The sequence below is a fragment of the Bos javanicus genome, chromosome 1 (genome assembly GCF_032452875.1).
Source record: "Bos javanicus breed banteng chromosome 1, ARS-OSU_banteng_1.0, whole genome shotgun sequence".
Taxonomy (NCBI): domain Eukaryota; kingdom Metazoa; phylum Chordata; class Mammalia; order Artiodactyla; family Bovidae; genus Bos; species Bos javanicus.
In genome coordinates this window covers 34,244,346-34,268,632 of record NC_083868.1, presented here as the reverse complement: position 1 = coordinate 34,268,632, position 24,287 = coordinate 34,244,346, and the positions used below count along the sequence as shown (strand labels likewise).

General features: G+C 35.2%; 1 protein-coding gene across 5 annotated transcripts in view; it reads right to left on the bottom strand.

Annotated features, from left to right (window-relative positions):
- The window catches only part of CADM2 (cell adhesion molecule 2), a 1,278,284-nt gene that overhangs the window by 148,091 nt on the left and 1,105,906 nt on the right, over positions 1-24,287 (bottom strand). For all 5 annotated transcript variants that reach the window (XM_061432079.1, XM_061432159.1, XM_061431815.1 and 2 more), the window contains one exon: positions 17,726-17,896. In XM_061432079.1, the coding sequence (XP_061288063.1) occupies positions 17,726-17,896 (171 nt within the window). The remainder of the gene's footprint in view (positions 1-17,725; positions 17,897-24,287) is intronic.

The window sequence follows — 24,287 nt, the reverse complement described above, 5'->3', positions numbered from 1 at the left end:
GTAGCTCAGCTGGCAAAGAATCTTCCTGCAATGCAGGAGACCCTGGGTCAATTTCTGGGTTGGGAAGACCCCCTGGAGAAGCTACCCAACCAGTATTCTGGGGCTTCCTTGGTGGCTCAGATGGTAAAGAATCCACCTGCAATGTGGGAGACCTCAGTTCAATGCCTGATTTGGGAAGATCCCCTGGAGGAGGGCAAGGCAACCTACTCTAGTATTCTTGTCTGGAGAATCCCCATGGACAGAGGAGCCTGGCGGACTACAGCCCATGCAGTCGCAAAGATTCGGACATGACTAAGCACAGCACAGTTTATTAGAGGTGAAAATTTGTACAACATACACACAATAAACTGTGGAAATTCTGAAAGAGATGGGAATACCAGACCACCTGACCTGCCTCTTGAGAAACCTATACGCAGGTCAGGAAGCAACAGTTAGAATTGGACATGGAACAGACTGGTTCCGAATAGGAAAAGAAGTACGTCAAGGCTGTATATTGTCACCCTGCTTATTTAACTTATATGCAGAGTACATCATGAGAAACGCTGGGCTGGAAGAAACACAAGCTGGAATCAAGACTGTTGGGAGAAATATCAATAACCTCAGATATGCAGATGACACCACCCTTATGGCAGAAAGTGAAGAGGAACTCAAAAGCCTCTTGATGAAAGTGAAAGAGGAGAGTGAAAAAGTTGGCTTAAAGCTCAACATTCAGAAAACTAAGATCATGGCATCCGGTCCTATCACTTCATGGGAAATAGATGGGGAAACAGTGGAAACAGTATCAGATTTTATTTTTTGGGGCTCCAAAATCCCTGCAGATGGTGATTACAGCCATGGCATTAAAAGACTCTTACTCCTTGGAAGGAAAGTTATGACCAACCTAGACAGCATATTCAAAAGCAGAGACATTACTTTGCCAACAAAGGTCCGTCTAGTCAAGGCTATGGTTTTTCCAGTAGTCATGTATGGATGTGAGAGTTGGACTGTGAAGAAAGCTGAGCGCCAAAGAATTGATGCTTTTGCACTGTGGTGTTGGAGAAGACTCTTGCGAGTCCCTGGGACTGCAAGAAGATCCAATCAGTCCATTCTAAAAGGGATCGGCCCTGGGATTTCTTTGGAAGGAATGATGCTAAAGCTGAAACTCCAGTACTTTGGCCACCTCATGGGAAGAGTTGACTCATTGGAAAAGACTGATGCTGGGAGGGATTGAGGGCAGGAGGAAAAGGGGATGACAGAGGACAAGATGGCTGGATGGCATCACTGACTCAATGGACTTGAGTTTGAGTGAACTCCTGGAGTTGGTGATGGACAGGGAGGCCTGGCGTACTGGGATTCATGGGGTTGCAAAGAGTCAGACATGACTGAGCAACTGAACTGAACTGAACAGTCCCCTGAAGCATGGTTCAACATTCCTGCTAGATCCAAAATACGGAATTTGAATTATAGGCAAATGTAAAAGCAGATAATATGTTTAGCAAGTATTTTTACGAAACTTTTAGGAAGATCACTAAATAATCTCTAAGTTAGCAAAATCAAGTCGTATAATATGCTGTGCTGTGCTTAGGCGCTCAGTCATGTCTTACTCTTTGGGACCCCATTGTCTGGTTAACCTATCTCTGAATTAATTTTGAAATTTACTCATTTAATTTTTATAGTTCCACAACCTTTCTTTCATCTAGTCTACGATATCAGTGAATGGTCTCCTCCTGTCTCAACTTTTTATACCTCTAAATCGTACTTCTGGAACTAGACAAAATTGTTTTCTCAAACATATACCTGATGATATCAATTTTTGTGTTAAGTCTTCAGTCTTAAGATTAACAGTAAAATAATCAGCATGACCTTTAAGTCCTCTCCTAATCTACACAGGTCTTTACTCTCATACCTTGTAACACTTAATTCATTCTTTGAATTCCAGTAATTATATTTTCTTCCATGTACTTCAATGAACATGTTTCATCTTAACTTTATATAAATTGTATGAAATGCTTCATTTGGGGAGGACTGTTTGCCTTTTGAACTCTTTTAAACCTTAACCCAAACATCATTTCTGTGGATAAACATTTATTAGCCTTATATTAGATCAGATATCTCTGTTGCATTTTCTCTGTTTCACCCACGTGCAATTTTTAAAAGGCATTGCTGTATCCTCAGTGTCTAGCATAGTGCTTTATACAGAATCTGTGCTTAACAAATAAATTATTAACTGAAGAAACACATTAAATTTATTTCCTTATCACTTTAATACATTGTTTAAAATATTAACAAAGTGATTAATTGAAATGTTATTGAGGTCTGCATTTGTGTGTAGAATTAATCTTAAATGTTCATGTCACAAAACTTAGACTGGTTTTTATTCTTAGCACATATTTAATTTAATTAAATATGCTACTGCTGATTATTTTCCTGGTATTAATTTTCTACATTAGATAATATTAGATAACAACTTTCCATGATTATACAAATGACAATTTGTTTTTAATGTATATACCACATAAGTAAATGAATTTTCTCTCCTCATCTGACTTTGACAAGGGAAGAACTCAATTATGAAGAGTTTTTTCTTATAGAATTAGTCAAAATTCTAGTTTATAATTTCATGAAATGTCAGTATTTCAGTTTAAACATACCAGGTTTTCTATGTACTCAAAATTACATTTTACCACACCAAAACTACAATAATGTGATTACTATCCCAAACCTGACTCTTAAATATTCTTTTTTAAAGACATAAAATCACTTGGGCTTTAATGAGATTTTTAGTTAATAACAAATATCTCTATCATTACAATTCCTATTATATTTTCATTGCTCACTTTATTGTGTCCATAAGAAGCTGATTAAATACTGTTGGCAAATTATCAGTAGCATTCTAGAAATATCTTTAAATTAGTATAGAATTCCTATTCTTACTCAGAAATCTGTTAGCCAACAAAAAAGACCAAAAAAAACTGTAGTCATCTCAAAAACTGATTTAATTTTAAGGATCATGTTTCCAGGATTTATTCAAAATATTTAATAATTACAACCGCAATGTAAATATATTTTTCTGTATTTATATATTAAAATAAATGGGAAATTTTCAGTAACAGCACAATGTACAATAGATAGCAATATTCTAAAATAGCATTCAAATTTATGCATATATTATGCCATTATCTTTTTTAATCCAGATACGACTAGTAGTCCAAGCCTTTCAATGCATGTCTTTGCCAAGTTAGTATAATTACAGTGATTTTTCTGGTGGTCCAATGGTTAGGACTACATGCTTCCACTGTAGGGCACATGTGTTTATCCCTGGGCACAGGAAATAAAATACCACATGCTGCAAGGTGTGGCCAAGAAAAAAAAGGAATTTTTTTTTTTTTTGCCCCTGTCCATATTTAGGTTCAGATAAGGCAATGGCACCCCACTTCAGTACTCTTGCCTGGAAAATCCCATGGACAGAGGAGCCTGGTAGGCTGCAGTCCATGGGGTCGAGAAGAGTCGGACACGACTGAGCGACTTAACTTTCACTTTTCACTTTCACGAATTGGAGAAGGAAATGGCAACCCACTCCAGTGTTCTTGCCTGTAGAACCCCAGGGACGGGGGAGCCTGGTGGGCTGCCGTCTATGGGGTCGCACAGAGTCGGACACGACTGAAGCGACTTAGAAGCAACAGCATATTTAGGTTATTTGTAGATTTTCTTCTTGGTTGTACTTTTTCATTTCAAAAAGATAGAGAATATATTTTAAACAAAGTTTACTTGTACAGTAATTCCATGGTTGCTTTGGAAATAATCTATTTTCCAGTCTAGGTACAATGTGAGCTGCATTTCATCCTGCTCCACTTCTTCACAAAACGCACATATTTTATCGTTTTCTTCAGTACTTTGTGGATGTGGATGATGTTCTGTTTTTAAATTACTGATATAATGTATTGTACTGTACCAATTAAACACTAAAAAAATAGGGAGTTAGTAGAAGTGTATTATTATTACCATTATTAATTCACACTTGCTTTATACTATATGTTAAACTCAGATTTTGCAAAGTAAAAATTTCCATGTTGTTTTTAAGATGTCTTTGAACCATCGAACTAAGCCAGCTCTAACACTATCATATTTATTAACCGTAAATTTATGCATATAGAAATCTAATATTTATTGCATATAATATGTAATGTTTATCATATGTTACTATATATACATACAGATGAATGATAGGGAATAGTAAATAATTAGATTTAAATTATTTCAGGATATATACTGCTATTATAAAACACTGTACTTAGTAAAATATGTATTTTTTCACATGTCTTCTTCATTCATCACATTTTGCACATCAAAATCTAAGACCTTAACCTAGTCAATTGTGTGTTGTCAGATCCTAACAAAATGCTTGCTACGTTGGAAGAGTTCTTTAAAGGTTAGATGAATATATGAATGAGTTATTTCTTACTTCTTTCAAAATGCAATCAAGTGAGGAAGTTTTGCACGAGTATGTAAAATATAGGGATAGAGTCATTCATCTACAAATTATTTTTCAGTAGTTATTGACAAGCAAAATATGCAGATACTTTAAAGGGTAATGTTTCCTCCCTAAGCTTTTTTTTATAGGAAAAAAATATTATACTTAGCATACGTCTTTAAAATTAAAGATGTTTTAAAGCACACATTTTTAAAGTATTACTTATTTTACTTATCTGAAAGATTCTAGGTTTATGTGTGTGTGCATAGTTGCTCAGTTGTGTCCCACTCTTTGCAACCCCATGGATTGTAGCCTGCCAGGCTCCTCTGTCCATGGGGATTCTCCAGGCGAGAATACTGGAATTGATTGCCTTGCCCTCCTCCAGGGAATCTTCCCAACCTAGGCATTGAACCCAGAACTCCAGCATTGCAGGCAGATTCTTTACCATCTGAGCTACAAGGGAAGCCCAAGAATACCAGAGTGGGTGGCCTATCCCTTCTCCAGGGGATCTTGCCAACCCAGGAATTGAACCAGGGTCTCCTGAATTGCAGGTGGATTTTTACCAGCTGAGCTACCAGGTCTCATTTATAAAGAAGCACAATTACTTTCAAGAGACAGATTAATGGACAAAAGATTCACTTTTAAATTATTATTCAAAAAATTTTAAATTGTTGTGAACTTGAGAAGTAAAGATACGCCCTATTTTATTTGAGTGATTCAGTATTTGAATCAAAGTAAAGATATTGATCCAGTGGAAAGGATTTTCTATTTTTAACAATGATTTTTTGAAAAGATGTGACACATGACTGCTTTCCAAGATGTACAAAAAACTCTTAAAACTCAACAAAAAGAAAGACAAAACAACCCAATTAAAAAACAAAAAATCATCAAAGATCTAAGCAGACACCTCAACAAATATATACACAAAAGGAAAATAAGCATAAGAAAAGGTGCTCAGCATCCAATGTCATTATGGAATTGCAAATTTAAACAACAATGAGATACCACTACACATAATTTGCCTGTGTGTGTGTGCTCAGTCTAGTCAGTAGTGTTTAACTCTTTGGGACCCTATGGACTCTAGCCTGCATGTCTCCTCATGTCCATGGGATTCTTCAGGCAAGAATACTGGACTGGGCTGCTGTGCCCTCCTCCAAGGGATCTTCCTGACCCAGAAATTGGACTGACATCTCCTGCATTTCAGGTGGATTCTTTCACCCACAGAATCATCTGGGAAACCCACACACTATACAGAGGGGACAAAATCCAAAAGAGTGACACCACCGAATGCTGATGAATAGTTAGAGTAACAGGAACTCTCATTCACTGCTGATGGAAATGCAAAATGGTTCAACTACTTTAGGTAGTAGTTTGCAGCTTCCTGAAAACTAAGCACGCCTTCCCATAATATCATGTATGTAGTACAAGGTAAACGGATTACTTTTTATATTCACTTAATTTATTTCTCTTTCACTAAAATGTGTTTTAATTAAAATTCAAATAACTTTACTCAAAGGGATTGAAAATTTATGTTTATGTTACTTATGAATATATGTAGTAGTTATTTTCATAATTGCCAGAAATTAGAAGTAACCGATCCCTGGGTTGGGAAGATCTCCTGGAGAAGGAAATAGCAATCCACTCCAGTATCCTTGCCTGGAAAATCCCATGGACAAAGAAACCTGATAGGCTATACTCCATGGGGTCACAAAGAGTCAGACATGACTGAACGACTTCACTTTCACTTTTTCAAGATATCCTTTAGTAGGCAAATGGATAAAGAAACACTAGTGCATACAGACAGTGAAATATTATTCAGCAGTAAGAAGAAATGTGCTATCAAGTCACAAGAAGATATATTGGAATCTTAAATGCATATTGCTAAATGAAAGAGGACAGTCTGAAAAAGTTATATCCTATATAATTCCAACTAAGGGTCAAGAACAATACAACATAAAGAACCTGCTTTAAAGAATAAAGCCTATTGACTGTGAACCCACCATCTCTCAGCTAATACAATAAAGCTGAATATATCAATAGATTATACTATTTTCTAACTGTATGTTTTTCTCTAAGAAATATCTCTGTGTGTATTGTAGTTCATTCAGAAAATAGGGCTAGCATAATCTGAAAGTACTGGGACCTTGAATAGGCAGTCTCTTAAAAAAAATAAGCCTTTATCTTTTAAAAATAGACATATCTATTTTTTCAATGAATAATTGCTTTGCAATGTTGTGTTTCTGCTTTAAAATGAAGTGAATTGGCTATATGTATACATGCATCCCCTCTCTAGTGGACCCCACCCCCACTCCCCCATCCCGTCTATCTAGGTCATCACAGAGCACTGACTTGAGCTCCCTGTGCGGTACAGCAGCTTCCCACTAGATAATCTATTTTACACACAACAGTGTATATATGTCAATCCCAATCTCCCAGTTGATAACACTTATGTGTGGATCTAAAATACAACACAAATGAACTTATCTGCAAAACAGAAACAGACACAGACATAGAGAACAGATATGTGGTTGCCAAGGGAATGGGGGCTAAGGAAGGGATGAATAGGGAGTCTGGAATTACCAGATGCAAGCTATCATATAGAGAATGAATAAACTATGAGAACCTATTGTACAGCACAGAGAACTATATTCAATATCCTATATAAATCCTAATAAAAAATATGGAAAAGAATATATATATATGTATAACTGAATCATTTTGCTGTACAACAGAAATGAACACAACATGATAAATCAACCATGCTATGCTTAGTTGCTCAGTCATGTCCACAACTCTTTGCCACCCCATGGATTGTAGCCTGCCGGATCCTCTGTCCATGGGGATTCTCCAGGCAAGAATACTGGAGTGGGTCACCATGCCCTTCTCCAGGGGATCTTCCCAATCCAGGGATCAAATCCAGGTGGATTCTTTACCATCTGAGCCACCAGGGAAACCCAAATCAACCACAATTAATAAAAAAAGAAAAAGGTAAAGGAAAAGAGTTTGATAAAATGGAATTAATTATTAAATTGAAAGTTTAAAATACAAGGTAGTAATGATTTATATTTATTTTCTCAATATTAGGTTTTACTTGCCCAAATCATTTGTCTCATTTTATTATCCAATTTTTGTTCTCTATTAAAATGGCTTAAAGTTATCTTCAAAAGATACACCAACATCTATACTATACCTGGATCATATCATTTGGGGACCCTTTTTGACATATTTTTATGAAATTAATTTGTATGCTTAAAATAATGTTAAAACTTATAAAAAGTTTTATACATACCTATTTTATGATAAGCTTGATCCAAGAAAGACCACTTCAGACTATATTATTTTGACCTATGAATTTGTTATGTTTTTAAATTATGGAATCTCTACTCACAAATATATACATTCTTCTTCACTGGGCTTTAATAACATAAGAAATGTTAATTCTATTAATAATATAAATTTTACAGTAACACTTTGAATTTCTGCACTTAGATCACTTAAAATATCTGGTGATCCAATTACTTTTAACATTTTGGTATTGCAGGAACTAAATAAAACATTCCCATTACATATATAAAAAATTAACTCATGACCAGCATATGCCGGTAATACATTACTATAGGTGATATACTAAATGAATGCATTTTCCCTGAAAAAGTTGAAAAATAGGGGTTGTACATTAGGCCAATTTTAATAATATAATTAAATGTATTTTTTTCTGAGTGACACACATACACGCACATAGATCGTTTCATGATTCTAGCATGTACATGTTTTATGAGCTTTGTGAAATATTTTGGGCTCTATTAAACATACTTCCAAAGCAGCTTCATGCATAAATTGGCATTTTGTTAATCAAAATAACTTTACTTTATGTGGAAAATTTAACCTAAAGATAATTTTCATTTCACCTTTGACAGTTCTCCATTTATAGCTGTGCTTCTGTACTATAGAAAATTTGTGGTAGATAAGATAATTAGAAAACCAACATTTTACAGATTAAGATGCCAGATGAGTGAGAGATGTTACTTTAAAATTCAACTTGTAACATTCACCTTTATGTCTAATGAACTTATATAGCCTGAAACATTTAATCAAGCACTCTCTATAATAAATAGAAATGTAGTGGAAGCATAATTGATACAACTAACATGGAACAACTTAAACAGTTCTGGGTTAAAGGTATATATAGGTTTGTGTAGGAAGGATTGAGTTGGTGGGAATTAATTACTTTGCAAATGAAAAAGGACAAAGGCCAAAGTCTACACTTAATGAAGAATCTCTGCCTACATTTGAAAACATTTCTATTCTGTGTCATGTATATCTACGGTGGAAATGAAGTTGAGTTCATGCTGCATGCATGCTAAGTCACTTCAGTCATGTCTGACTCTTTACAACCCCATGAACTGTAGCCCACCAGGTTCCTCTGTCCATGGTCTTTTCCAGACAAGAATACCAGAGTAGGTTGCCATGCTCTCCTCAGAAATAAAGTTACAAACAAAAAATAATCAAAGCTTCCAAGCTCATCTGTATTCAATCTCTCCTACTATAAACAGAGTTTTATTTTTTATTCTATTTTATTTAAACAAGTAGAATCAAAGTAGAACTGATCAAGTACAAGAGATGGTCCCAGAAAATAGTAGATATATACAGTCAAGACTTCAGCTCCTCTAGGAACAAAGTAATTCTCTCTAAAAGACCAAAATAAGAAAGGAAACTCTTTAGAAATACAAATTTTTAATATAACATGTTAAAAAGAAAAAGGATTAATTGTATTATTTATTTGCATGTTAACTAGAATGGAAATAAAAGCCTCAAGAAGGTAAAGATCAGGACTGTAATTTGACCATTTAACTCCTTACATTATTATGGAAATGAATCCAGGAGCTTTTTGGCTATTAAAAGTACATAATGGGTTTCTTATTTTTACTCATTAACCTAATTGATCTCGTTTAAACACACAATTTCCACACTGAATCTTCCTAAGTCACCCCGTCCTTGCCTTGCTCCCTCCCTTCCTCTCTTTTCTTTCTCTTACTAGGTTTCTCACAGATTCTCACACTGAATTTGTTTAGGTACACATGCAAGAGGTCTTCTATAACCTAAACTATGTACTGTTTTAAAAGTCGATGCCTGTGTATGTGTGAATAGTTACTTCTTGTATAGGCAAATCATGGCACTGTTCCACAATAAAAATTTTAAACAAATATTATTGATAGCATAAGATTTCATGGCTCAAGGATTATGTATATTTATACCGTACAACACATATACACATAACATTTAAAACCTGGGCTCTTATTTATCCATATTGGCAGTTCAGTGTCACAGTACTAAAATGTTTTCTCAAAACACTCATTCTGAAATATTCTACTAATCGGTCTCTTGTGTTTTCATTTTCAATAACAGTTGATTTTTACATAATTGTGTCAATATTACACACAGAAAATGAATGTTTAGTTATTTTCTTATTTTCTGTGCTTTTACATAGTTCTTTCTGTTAGTGGAGAGAACATATTCTTACTGAGAATTAAACAAAATATGACTCATACAGTCTATTCATCTAAAAATCGAATCAGAAAAATAAAATATTATTGTTTTAAAGGGATTTGTATAAAATAGTAAGATGAATTGGAATTTCCATTTTAAAAAGAGTGACTTTTTCCACTGCTCAGGTGTAACACATGCTATTACCTATTATTTGAAATTTGAAAGCACTTGTGGTACACAGTGAAAAGTTCATATTTTCTTAAATTTCAAGTTTAAATTCTTTTCCATCATATGACATTAAAATCTAAGATTAATATTTTATAAAGCAATGAATGTTGCTGTGACATATTTTATAGGCGGAGTCCTACTAAACTGTATGTCATAGTGTTACAGAATTAAAACCTTTAGCTCTAGGAACATAATTCCTCATCCAATGTGTTCTCATTTTGCTTCTTAGCACTATGTGTTAAATACTTATGTCTTATTTCTCATCAAACTTACCTTTCCACAATAACAGAATTTTTATTTCAGGTGTATTCATAACGTCCCAAGTGATGAATATATACCTACTCTTGTCAGTCGCCACAGAAAACAATGGCATCTCTTCTGCTCTAGGATTCCAAAAGCTGTTCCTCTATTCAGGCCAGTCTTTGCAATTAGTCATAATTAGGAACATTGTAAACTTTATGGAATTTCTAAATTTATGTCCCACAAAGTCTAGACTCATCACCTTTTTACTTTTCCAATTCTTCTTTCTATTTTCCCCCACTTGCATCCACAGAATTTCCACATCATGCATACTGCACATGTGGACTTAAGTCGAGTCATGATCTGTTGCCTCTGGAAGTATTTGCTGAGATCCTTTAATCACTATTCATAGTTGTTTAGGAAGACCACACCCAATTTGATCAGTTTACTTTAATTTTGATACAAACTGGTATTAAATGTCCCTCTTCACTTTTCATTCTTCATTTCATCCCTGAGGAACGTTCTGCATCCCTAGAGGAACATTCAGTATTATCATCAGTTAGTTTTAATTAACTTCACATACTTGAATGATAGTATGTGAGATGCTAGAAAAAATAATTTAAATAGATCTGGCCTCTGCCTTCTAACCATTTACATATTAAACCATGACAGATGAGTTTTTATTTTTAACTGGCCATCAACTATAATATTTGTCATGTAAAACTTAATAAAAATTAGACAATGCAATTGTGTTCCTCCATGAAGATGAAGTTTGCTTAATAGTGCACACTGAAATGTGATAATTTATGTAATAATTCCATTTTGGACCCCCAAGAAAGTGAAAAGGACTTTGGAAGCTAACAACTGGTATCTTACAACTACCTGGAATAATCTCAACAGTCATAAACAATTCTCTAGAATCTAAACAATAATCAGATAAAGTCACTCAATGCTTGGGTGGTAGAAAAAGAAAAGATAAGTTTATTCTATGACCAGCTCTAAAAGAGGACAGAGACTAATATGTTTAGCAATTATAGAAATTAGCATGATTAACCACATGTCTTTATAATAGCAGGTCTAGTTCTGCTTTAATATTTGTGCTTTGTAGGTAAAAATTATGAGCATACACATTACTGAATTGTCCCCAATCCTGACAGAATCTAATTCAGAACCCTCTTTAGAATATTTAAAGTGTTTTCTGCTCACTCGTGTCTGAATCTTTGCAACCCCATGAACTGTAGCCCAACAAGCTCCTCTGACCATGGAATTCTCTAGGCAAGAGTTCTGGAGTGGGTTGCCATTTCCTTCTTGACGTTATATTCTTAACTCAGGGATCAAACCTAGGTCTCTTGCATTGCAGGCAGATTCTTTACCATCTAAGCCACCAGGGAAATCCTCAGAATATTTAGAACAAACCTAACAACCTAATTTCTCTAACAAATCTCTCCTAACTCTTTCTTATATACAACCAAAGATTCAAATCGTCTCCTGTATGATTTTGCTAGAGTGTTGGTAGGTTTCTGGTGATCTCTGGCTGGTAATCTTTAACATTCTTTATGACAGTTTTTATTATTTTTGTTTTACTATGTGTTGAAAATTGCAGCTAGCCTAATAATCACAAATATTTTTAAACAGTCTTATTTGGCTTTGTATAAAGGTGAAAATAAAATTTAAATTAAATACTGATGATCAGGGTATTCTTGATATACTGAATACATAACATTTCATATTTTGAATGATATATAGGTTAAGTAAGAAGACATAGAAAAATGAAGGAGCTAGAGAATGAATGCTAATGTTTCCCCAAAGTTCCATACAGTCAGCAAAAATAAGACTGGGAGCTGACTGTGGCTCAGATCATGAACTCTTTATTACAAAATTCAGACTTAAAGAGAAGAAAGTAGAGAACACCACTAGACGATTCAGATATGACCTAAATAAAATCCCTTATGTTCATAGACAGAGAGCCTGAAGAACTATGTACGGAGGTTCGTGACATTGTACAGGAGGCAGTGATCAAGACCATCCCCAAGAAAAAGAAACACAAAAAGGCAAAATGGTCAGTTTTAATTCCAGTCCCAAAGAAAGGCAATGCCAGAGAATGTTTAAACAACTGCACAATTGCACTCATCTCACACACTAACAAAAATGCTCAAAATTCTCCAAGCCAGGCTTCAATAGTACATGAACCATGAACTTTCAGATGTTCAAGCTGGATTTAGAAAAGGCAGAGGAACCAGAGATTAAATTGCCAACATCCATTGGATCATAGAAAAATCACAAGAATTCCAGAAAAAATATCTATTTCTGCTTTATCGACTACGCCAAAGCCTTTGACTGTGTGTATCACAACAAACTACGAAAAACTCCTAAAGAGATGCGAATACGAGACCACCTGACCTGTCTCCTGAGAAATCTGTATGCAGGTCAAGAAGCAACAGTTAGAACTGGCCATGGCACAACAGACTGGTTCCAAATCAGGAAAGGAGTACATCCAGGCTGTATATTGTCACCTTCCTTATTTAACTTCTATGCAGAGTACATCATGAGAAACGCTGGGCTGGCAGAAGCACAAGCTGGAATCAAGATTTCTGGGAGAAATATCAATAACCCTAGATATGCAGATGACAGCATGCTTATGGCAGAAAATGAAGAAGAACTAAAGAGCCTCTTGATGAAAGTGGAAGAGGAGAGTGAAAATGTTGGCTTAAAACTCAACATTCAGAAAACTAAGATCATGGCATCCAGTCCCATCACCATGGCAAATAGATGGGGAAATAATGGAAACTAAATGAGAGAATTTAATTATTGTGGTTCCCAAATCCCTGCAGATGATGATTGCAGCCATGAAATTAAAAGACACTTGGTCTTTAGAAGAAAAGATATGACCAACCTAGATAGCATATTAAAAAGCAGAGACTACTTTACAAAGTTTAATCTGGTCCAAGCTATTGGTTTGCCAGTAGTCATGTATGGATGTCAAAGTTGGACTGTAAAGAAAGTTGATTGCCAAAGAATTGATGCTTTTGAACTATGGTGTTGGAGAAGACTCTTGAGAGTCCCTTGGACTGCAAGGAGATCCAACCAGTCCATCCTAAAGGAATTTGGTCCTGAATACTCATTGGAAGGACTGATGCTGAAGCTGAACTCCAATACTTTGGCCACCTGTTGGGAAGAACTGATTCATTTGAAAAGACCTTGATGCTGGGAAAGATTGAAGGTGGGAGGAGAAGGGGACAACAGAGGATGAGATGACTGGATGGCATCACCTACTCGATGGACATGAGTTTGAGTAAGCTCCGGTAGTTGGTGATGGACAGGGAAGTCTGGTGTGCTGCAGTCCATGGAGTCGCAAAGAGTTGGACAAAACTGAGCAACGGAACTGAAATGAACTGAAAGTTTACATGTGGAAACCTAATGCCCAATGTGATGTTATTAGAAGGTAAAGACTTTGGATGCTCATGACTTGGATTAGCATCCTTACAAAAGAGATCCCAGAGATTCTTCTGCCATGTGCCTAATAGAAAATGGTCGACTATGAGACAAGGTCAGGGTCTTCACCAGACACTGAATGTGCCTTCTCCTTGATCTTCAATTTTTGATCCTCAGGATTATGGGAAATAAATATCTATTTCTTATAAACCACTCAGACAATAGCATTTTTTTTTACAACAACCTGAACCAACTAAGAAAAAAGAGAATTGATATTTATCTAAGGCTTACTGAATGCCATTAACTTCAGTTGTATAGCTTGGTCCTAACAGATATTCTCTAATTTATAATCAAAGCTCAAGCACTTTCAGTAATTGTCACAAGGTCTCACTGGAAATAAATGTTGAAATTTGGAAATAAATTCAATTTGGGCTCTAAAATATGCTTTTCTTCAAATCCACTTCAATGAGAACAGGAAGAAAATTAATGAAACTAATATTATTCAAAGTAGTCATAAATTTTTAATAAGTTAATAACTTTTAAGCTCAACATTCAGAAAACTAAGATCATGGCATCTGGTCTCATCACTTCATGGGAAATAGATGGAGAAACAGTGGAAACGGTGTCAGACTTTATTTTTGGGGGTTCCAAAGTCATTGCAGATGGTGATTGCAGCCATGAAATTAAAAGACGCTTACTCTTTGGAAGGAAAGTTATGACCAACCTAGATAGCATATTCAAAAGCAGAGACATTACTTTGCCAATAAAGTCTGTCTAGTCAAGGCTATGGTTTTTCCAGTAGTCATGTATGGATGTGAGAGTTGGACTGTGAAGAAAGCTGAGCGCCAAAGAATTGATGGTTTTGAACTGTGGTGTTGGAGAAGACTCTTGAGAGTCCCTTGGACTGCAAGGAGATCTAACCAGTCCATCCTGAAGGAGATCAGTTCTGGGTGTTCTTTGGAAGGAATGATGCTGAAGCTGAAACTCCAATACTTTGGCCACCTCATGAGAAGAGTTGACTCATTGAAAGAGTCCCTGATGCTGGGAGGGATTGGGGCCAGGAGGAAAAGGGGATGACAGAGGATGAGATGGCTGGATGGCATCACTGACTCGATGGTCATGAGTTTGGGTGAACTCCGGGAGTTGGTGATGGACAGGGAGGCCTGGCATGCTGTGATTCATGGGGTTGCAAAGAGTTGGATACGACTGAGTGACTGAACTGAACTGAACTGAAACTAAGAATAAATAAAATAATATGAGCGATAATTAAAAATAATGATCTGATTGATATTTTCTGTTACAAATTAAAAAACATCTCATCCTCCTGATACTTCTCTGATTTTTTCTCATGATACTCTCTACTTTACTCTCTAGTCTGGTCTCACTGATATCCTTGCTATTTCTAGAGACATAAAAACAACTCACACGTTCCTATATCAGGACATTTGTACTTGCCCTTCTCTGTTAATTTTGTTATGTTAATGTATATGTATTTATTTAAAATTTAAACATACTAATTCAGTTAAAATATTTTATTTAAATATATTTATGTATATATTATATATAAATAAATTTTATATATCTTATATATTCACATAAATATTTCTAATACTATATTAAATCATGTATTAATACTATATAATATTATAATGTAGTATTCAATGATATAATTTGATATTATATTATATGTTACAAATTATATATTTATATATAAATGCATTATATATATGTTATGTACTAATACAAACACACCTTTGCTGTCCTTGACTTCCATTCTAATTGCACTCATCACTTTCCTGCTTTGTTTTTTCCCTCACACTTAATACATATCATTCTATATGTTGTATTTATTTTGCTTTTCCTTCACTTCTACCTAGAACAGATGCTGTAAGGGAACTGGAATTTGTTGCTGTTTGTGATCATGGTGAGTTTGACACTTGGAGACAATCTCAACTTGTTTTGTTAAAGTTATACTTTTCTGATCACCTCTGTAACCCCAGTGCCCCAAAGAACACCTGTTTCATAGTAGGTACTTGATATATTCTTTTTTTTTTAATCTTTTTATTTTGTATTGGGGTATAGCCAATTAACAACAATGTGATAGTTTCAGGTGAACAGCGAAGGGACTCAGCCATACATATACATGTATTGATTCTCCCCCAAACTCCCCTCCCATCCATAATATTGAGCAGAGTTCCATGTGCTATACAGTAGGTCCTTGTTGGTTATCTATTTTAAATACAGCAGTGTGTACATGTTTATACCAGTTTCCCTAACTATGCCCCCTTCCTTGCCTCCTGGCAACCATAATTTCATTCTCAAAGTCTGTGAGTCTGTTTCTGTTTTATAAAGAAGTTCATTTGTATCATTTCTTTTTAAAGTCTACATAGAAGGGAAGTCATATGATATTTCTCGTTCTCTGACTTACTTCACTCAGTACGACTATCTCTAGGTCTATCCATGTTGCTGCAAATGGTATTATTTCATTTTTAAGGGCTTAGTAATATTCTATTGTATGTATGTACCACATCTTCTTTATCCATTCCTCTATTAGAGAACACGAAGAATTTTAAAAAGGAAGATAGTAGTCTCTCCCTACCATGAGATGAAGCCTATATCCACAAGTCCTAAATCTAGTTGATTATCAGTATCCACCAGGGGAATTAAAGAATAAGATAAGTTTGATAATAATGAGAAGTTTAGCTTGCTGTAGAAATGATAAAGCATTCAGGAGTTCAGAAGTGAGAAGGATCCCTGTAGGTTGATAAGGTTAGGGACAGTCTGACAAGAGAGAACTTGAGTGACCCTTGAAGGGTAACCAGGAATGACAAATGGATTGCCTGCATAGTGCAGAACACAGAAGGTGGTGGATATATTCTTATTGAATAAATAAACAAAAACAAAATATGGGACATAGAAGACTAGTACCTAGACAACATTTAAGATTTAATGTAATTTCATACCACACACACACAAACACACACAAATCCTAAACTAAAACTATAATTTATCACAGATAAAAAACTCCATAAAAAATCTCTAATATTGGAAAAAATCAAGTAGTAGGATTCAGAAACATAATTATTTGTGCTATACTTTTCAACTTTGTTATATATTTCAATTCATTCCTCTTCATTTTAATAAATATTTATAGATCATTTGCTGTATCCCAAGGATATTGCTAACTACCAAAGTGGCATGATCATAAGTTGATCATTTGCTAGTTGTGTGAACTTGGCCAAGTGATTCAATCACTATAATCTTCAGTGATTTTATTCATAAACTGAGTAAAGAGAGTAGTGACTGTTCATCAGGCTGTTATGCTGATGCCCTAACGTAAGATAATACACGTTAAGATAAGGCCAGCAAAGCATTTCAGTACTGCCCAGGCTCACCAGAGTCATCCAATTTATGTTCTTATCACTTGTGAACAATAATTATGTTGATTAAAAAAACATAATAGATACGTCCCTGTGTTCATAAAGACTTAGTATATTTTTAAAAATAGAAAAAAATGTCCTATTTTAAAAGAACAGATGTGAAGTCATATTTGCATATAATAATGTTACATTTAGAAAGTTCATCAAGGCTTTCTCAGATTTTCACCTCTCATTGATTGCCAAATTTCTGATCTTCCTGGTCAACATTTGGAAGAAAACTAGGAGTGTTAACCTTTTGATATATCCTTTCTTTTTCTACTTTGTCAAGAATGGGCAAGAACTCCTTTCCTTTGAGTGTGATTAATATTACGGAGGTTAGTTTTACCTCATTTGGCTGTAGATTTTGCTGCACACTTGCTGTAATTTCCAGGTAATTTTAAAATAATTTTAAATGCAGATGCAGAGACTTGCCAGCACGATAGAGAGTTATGGAATAGCATTTACTTACAGTGTATTTCTAGCACCTGCATGGCCACCTGAGGAGTGGCATTGAGAGATTCATGGTCTACTCTGCAGATGACCGCCACGCCATCATCACTTCTGTCCACTCGGAAATCCAGTGTGCTGCTGACTGTGAACGTCTTGCGATTTGCATCCTCTTCCTTTAAATATTTTACATCTGAAAATAAAATATAAAACTTAAAATTCTGTGAAATTCTCTTTGAAATGTAACAGATCTCGTTTACTCAAGACACCACCGGAAGTGCTTTCTGCTTATCTTTATCCAATTATAAAAAGCAAATATTTGTTAGTTTGACATTTAACCCATTTCAAGTAAACAGAATTAAAACTACTTCAGTTATGTATTTTAAAAGTTAAATGCAGAAATAAAAAGGCAAGACATAGCCCCCTTTTAAATATTCCATTAGAAAAATCAGGCCATTTTACAATATTAGTCTCTTTTCTTTAGATTTAGATCTTATTAAAAGATAATCTTTTTTTTCTGAACCATGTATTTGAGCTATGATTAACATGAACAATGTGAGGTCAACATAATTGCTATAAAATACCTAAGATGAGAAAGTTGTCATCTTTGGTAGAGAAGGAGGACAGTCATGCGAACATTTTGAATATTCAAATATCTATCTCTCTCTATATATATTTGCAATGAAATTTCTGTTGAGATAAATGGTTTTCACTTAGCTGAAGAATTTGTTTCAGCCTGAATAAGAACACTTCCCTCAAGATGTGAATTCACATATCAGTATTTAAACTTATTGTGCACTGATTCAGATTCAACACTAAATGGTGCACTTAGGGATTATTTGTTCTCTATGGAAAAGAGATTTAATAATATTTTCATTTAATTTGAAATTTCTCAAATCTAAAGTAGCTGATAAGAAGAGGGTAATTTTAATGGATTAGAAATCAAAATGATAGTCTAAGGTTAAAATATCATTTTAACAAGATCTTAAATACAGTTGAGGGAGAAAGCTGTTCCAATTTCTTAGTGTTTCAATTCAAATGAACAATGATATTTTTAGGAAAAGAGTTCTTTTGCATAAAATATTTGATTCTAGCATGTATTAAATATTTTAAAGCTATTTAAAAATATATCAATGATAACAAATTAACATAAATTCAGCTTTTCTATTGTCGTGCTCTATGCAAAGACTTGACTTGAAAAGGATATTGAATTTTATGTATTTGACAGGAAGATATTTGTATGGTCCATTGAGTTTTACTTTTTTCCAGAGAAGAATGTTTTTATCTTATTGATTTTAAAAAATAAAGTAAAATTAATAAAGGATGCACTTAGTCACTCAGTCATGTCTGACTCTTTGAAACCCCATGGACTGTAGCCTGCCAGGCTCCATTGCCCATGTGGATTCTCCAGGTAAGAGTAATGGAGTGGGTTGCCATTCCCTCCTCCAGGGGATCTTCCCAACACAGGGATGGGACCTAGATCTCCCGTACTGCAGGCGGGTTCTTTACTGTCTGAGCCACCAGGGAAGCCATAATAAAGGATAAGCCTAGGTAAACATCACATGTCTTGTTTGGAAAATATCTGTTTATGATTTTGTGGTAAAATTTTTACCACAAAAAGTTTTATGAGATTTCGGCAGTTTTTCAGAGTAAGAATTTCCAACATTTGGAAAGGGAAGAAAGATCATAGTATCTCAACTCTATTTTTTAACTATAAATTAATCATATAGGGTATAAGGCTTTCTATCAACATGTTTACTATGAAATATCTCATTTTTGTTAACCAAAGTCATTTCTGAGATTTTTTCATTTGAAAATTAGATTAAACTTCAGTTAAAAAATTTTAGAGTGAAAGATGAAACAATCTTCTTTTAGTCAAAATGTGTCAAGATAATACAGATGTATTATAGTTCTTTGGCATATTAAAAAAAATGAGGCTCTCTTACTTTTCAGTGTCTCATAAATTTATACAAAATGTTGCCTCATTTTTATATTTTGTATCCTTGCCTATAAATCTATGCCAATGTTTTCTTGTTGAAAGCTCCAAGCAGTAGAAATTTAAGAAAATTTAGATCTCTTGACAAAATACTTATATAATTATGTTGCACAAAATGTAAGAAATTATTCCAAAATATTGCTTATATTCTTTAATTTTAATAACAGCTGCATTTTAAGAACCCACACATCTGCTTCCTTCAGCTACTTTCTTCACAAAAATATCATTGTATGTAATATTAATTGGACATATAAAATCTGATAGCAATTGTATATAACATAAAATATTAATGAGCATCATTCAAGCAGAATAAGTAAAAGTATAATTTGTTGCTTTTAATATTAGCTTATGTGACATCTTATAGGGTTATTAGAAGGCATAAGATTAACAGGAAAAAGTACTGAGAAGAGCTAGTTGTAATATCTTTGCCCATATTTCTGCTGACATCCTCCTCACCAAACAGGAAATAGCACTTACAATTTATTTTCATTTTGCTTCCTAGCTTTATAAAGTAACTGATGTATTACATAGTTACAGAATTAATAGAAATTTCTTTATATGGCATAGTTAATCTGGTGATTCCATATATATTCTTGTTTCATGTTCTGTATTGTTTTAGAAAGTTTTTATTTTTTTCTTCTTTGGCAAGTCACAGCATTACTTCATTGCTTTGTGATCTAAAACAGTGTTTCTCAAAAATGGCATGTGCAGCTGAATCATATTTGAATCTTGTTAAAATGCAGATTCTGATTCAATAGCGGTGAGGTAGAGTCTAAAAGTCTGTTGTTGGCCAACAGAATTATTTTCAAGAGCAAGGGTATAATCAATGCATCATCACTGTAGGTGATATGACCAAAGGTGAGTGAATACTGGACCTAACTTTACTCACTTTTCTCCCTCTCTTTTTATTGCCACTCTTTGTAAGCTTAACGTTCTTTCACTATTTCAACATATATTTCTCCTTTTCATTTACATTTTTGAAGATAGCCATGTCATGTATTGTATAATGTGTTGGTTCAATGGCCGGTGAAGCAAAGGGCAAACATTAAACACAGGAATTTGTAGGATTACTTTCCATTATATCCTTGAAGTCACCCTTCTATCTTTTTCCAAAGGAGATTATGGACATGTGAGCACTTGCTCTCAAGTAATCATAAATGTGATTGCTTTTGGTTGCTGGTGATTGTGTAACTCAGTAGGATCCCATGGGGCCTGGGGAGGTGAGGCGGCAAGTCTTCCTCAGTCACTTCCGACTCTGTGCGACCCCGTAGATGGCAGCCCACCAGGCTCCCCCGTCCCTGGGATTCTCCAGGCAAGAATACTGGAGTGGGTTGCCATTTCCTTCTCCAATGCATGAAAGTGAAAAGTGAAAGTGAAGTCTCTCAGTCGTGTCTGACTCCTAGCGACCCCATGGACTGCAGCCCACCAGGCTCCTCCATCCATGGGATTTTCCAGGCAAGAGTACTGGAGTGGGTTGCCGTTACCTTCTCCTTCTGAAGTACCTAGATAACAGTATTTGATGCAAATTTTCTGAATTTTTTTGCAGATGTAAACTCCTACCCCACTCAACCAAATGGAAGACGTTAACCATTTGATGACCCAGAGCACATCAGTCAGTTCAGTTCAGTGGTTCAGTCATGTCCAACTCTTTGCAACCATGGACTATAGCACACCAGGCTTCCCTGCCCATCACCAACTCCCAGAGCTTGCTCAAACTCATGTTCATCAAGTCAGTGATGCCATCCAACCATCTCATCCTCAGTCATCCCCTTCTCCTCCTGCCTTCAATTTTTCCTAGAATCAGGGTCTTTTCTGTCAGCCCTTCACATCAGATGGCCTAAGTATTGGAACTTCAGCTTCAGTCCTTCCAATGAATATTCAGGATTGATTTCCTTTAGAGATTGACTAGTTAGATCTCCTTGCAGTTCAAGGGACTCTCAAGAGTCTTCTCCAACATCACCATTCAGGAGTACATAAGGACTGACATTTGCTGAATCCTGGGGGAGCTTGAGGCTTTCTAGAACATGAGTCATCTCATGTCCTTGCATGACCATGCAATAAACATTTCTCTGCTCCAGACTCTGACATTTCCATTTGTTTGGCCTTGGTGTGTGCCACTGTTGAGCACAGGAACTTAACAGTTGTAAATTGTCTCATTATACTACTGTGTTAACACTGCATGCTTTAGAAATCTTCTATAAAAAACTGTTTTTAAATATCTGCCTGAAAATTCCTCAAGGATGCTTCTCAATGAAAGTTATTTTCTTGAAACTTTCATGGTGAAGTCTACAGATTTTCTATCAATATTTATACTATGTATCTGTATCAGAGAGCTGGATCATAAAGAAAGCTGAGTGCCAAAGAATTGATGTTTTTGAATTGTAATGCTGGAGAAAGACTCTTAAGAATCATTTGAACTATATGGGGATCAAACCTGTCAATACTAAAGGAAATCAACCCTGAATATTTGAAACTTGAAACTAACACAACATTGTAAATCAGCTATATTTAAATACAAATTTAAAAATTAAATAAATATAAAACCTGAGTCAAGTTATCTAGGGAATGAAACAAAAGGCCATCTGGACATTTTTACATTCAAATCTCTTTAAAAATCAGATCTCAGGAGATATCTCTAGATCCATTTTTTTCCCCCAGATTTATAATATTAGGTTTCATGCATGCTAAGTCACTTCAGTTGTGTCTGACTCTTTGTGACCCTATGGACCTTGACCTCCCAGGCTCCTCTGTCCCTGAGATTCTCTAGGCAAGAATATTGGAGGGGGTTGCCATACTCTCCTCCAGGAGATCTTCCTGATCCAGAGATGGAACCCATGTCTCCTGCATGGACAGGTGGGTTCTTTACCACCAGCACAACTTGGGAAGCCCGATTAGGTTACCTGCCTCTGTATCTGGAGCTTCTGGCCACCTTTGTACTAGACTTTTAGAAGGAATATCCTTCTAACGTGAAGTTTCTTCAGATGTTACTTTGCCTCCACAGTGGTTCCAATCACCCTGAGCGTTGTAATCTGAACTTTTGTGATGTATTTCCTTTCTGCTCTTTAGTGACTTTGATTCCCCTTAAACAGATCCAGAACAAAATAATCCCATTTTTATAAAAGGAAATCTTGTCCTGAACCCTAGGTTAGCCCTTTCTTTCAGACCTGCACCTGAAGAGGACCAATTTCCTTTTAAATGATTGCAAAGCCAATAAGCCACACTTGGAACAAGGTTGGGATTTAAATACAGTTCTGTCTTGTTGCCAATACTAGAAGGATCATACCGTCTCATAACTGGGATAAAGCTCTTGGAATTTTGTAATATATTTTGTGAGTTCTCCTCAACTATTTGGGCTTTAAATTTTTTGGTCATCAGCGAAGTTGTAAGATCTCAGTGTATACCCCAAATTTCTATGCTTATGTAGAATATGAACTCTGCTATTATTTTCAGAGTCTGTGTTTGTAGGTGATTTTTGAAGAATCAAATAACAGTTTCAACAAGAAGTTTCAATAAATTTATTCTGAATCCATACACTGTTACTAATGGTGCTTTAAATGACACCAGTGTTAGTAAGCTGAAAGAAGGTCTTCTTGCCATACAGGAGAGACAATGTGAGTGTTAAATAAGTTAACTTGTTATTATTGCCAAAAACTTGGAGTGACCATATTGGACAAATGGGTATGTTATATAATTCTTGTTTAAAAGAAGCTGTATAGATCCAAATTTATAAAAGTGAACGCATCATTTTTAGAAGGCATTCAACTCTTTCATCACTTAAAAAAATGACATAAAGTAACTATGCCTAGTTAACTCAGTCAGTAACATAGATGCATATTTTAGAACTAATTTGTCTTGAAGGGATTATTGGTACTTTTTCTTTTCTTATGGCTTAAGTGTACAACAGGATTTTTTTTTTTTTTTTACAGACCGTCTTTTATTTTTCTTTTTTTTACTATTCAAGGTAAGCATTTGGTTTTATATCTGCTTCAAATTTTCTCCAGACCAAAAATACTGAGGCCATGTCTTATATAGTAAAACTTTAAAGTCTGGCAACCACATTCATTTGTTCACTGGAGAAGACCTCAAAACAAACTCTTGAAGCAAATTTAAGTAATGCCTATGAGTATTCCTTAATACTAGAGAAGGCAATGGCAACCCACTCCAGTATTCTTGCCTGGAGAATCCCATGGACAGAGGAACATGACAGGCTACAGTCTATGGGGTCGCAAGAGTCAGATACAACTGAGCAACTAAACTACTACTATTAAAATTCACATTGGAGAAGGATATGGCAACCCACTCCAGTATTCTTGCCTGGAGAATTCCATGGACAGAGGAGCCTGGTGTGCTGCAGTCCATGGGGTCACAGAGAGTCAGACATGACTAAGTCACTAACATGCACAGATATACACACACACACACACACACACACTCCTTCATACAACTCCAATTAGAATGCATCAAACTTTTACAAATCCCTTTTGCAATAGTCTACTTTTATAAGAAGGTGCCACTCATAATCCTGGTTTGTAAAGCTGTGGCTCTATCATTTACTAGCAATGCAAAATGTTTGTTTCACTTGACAAGG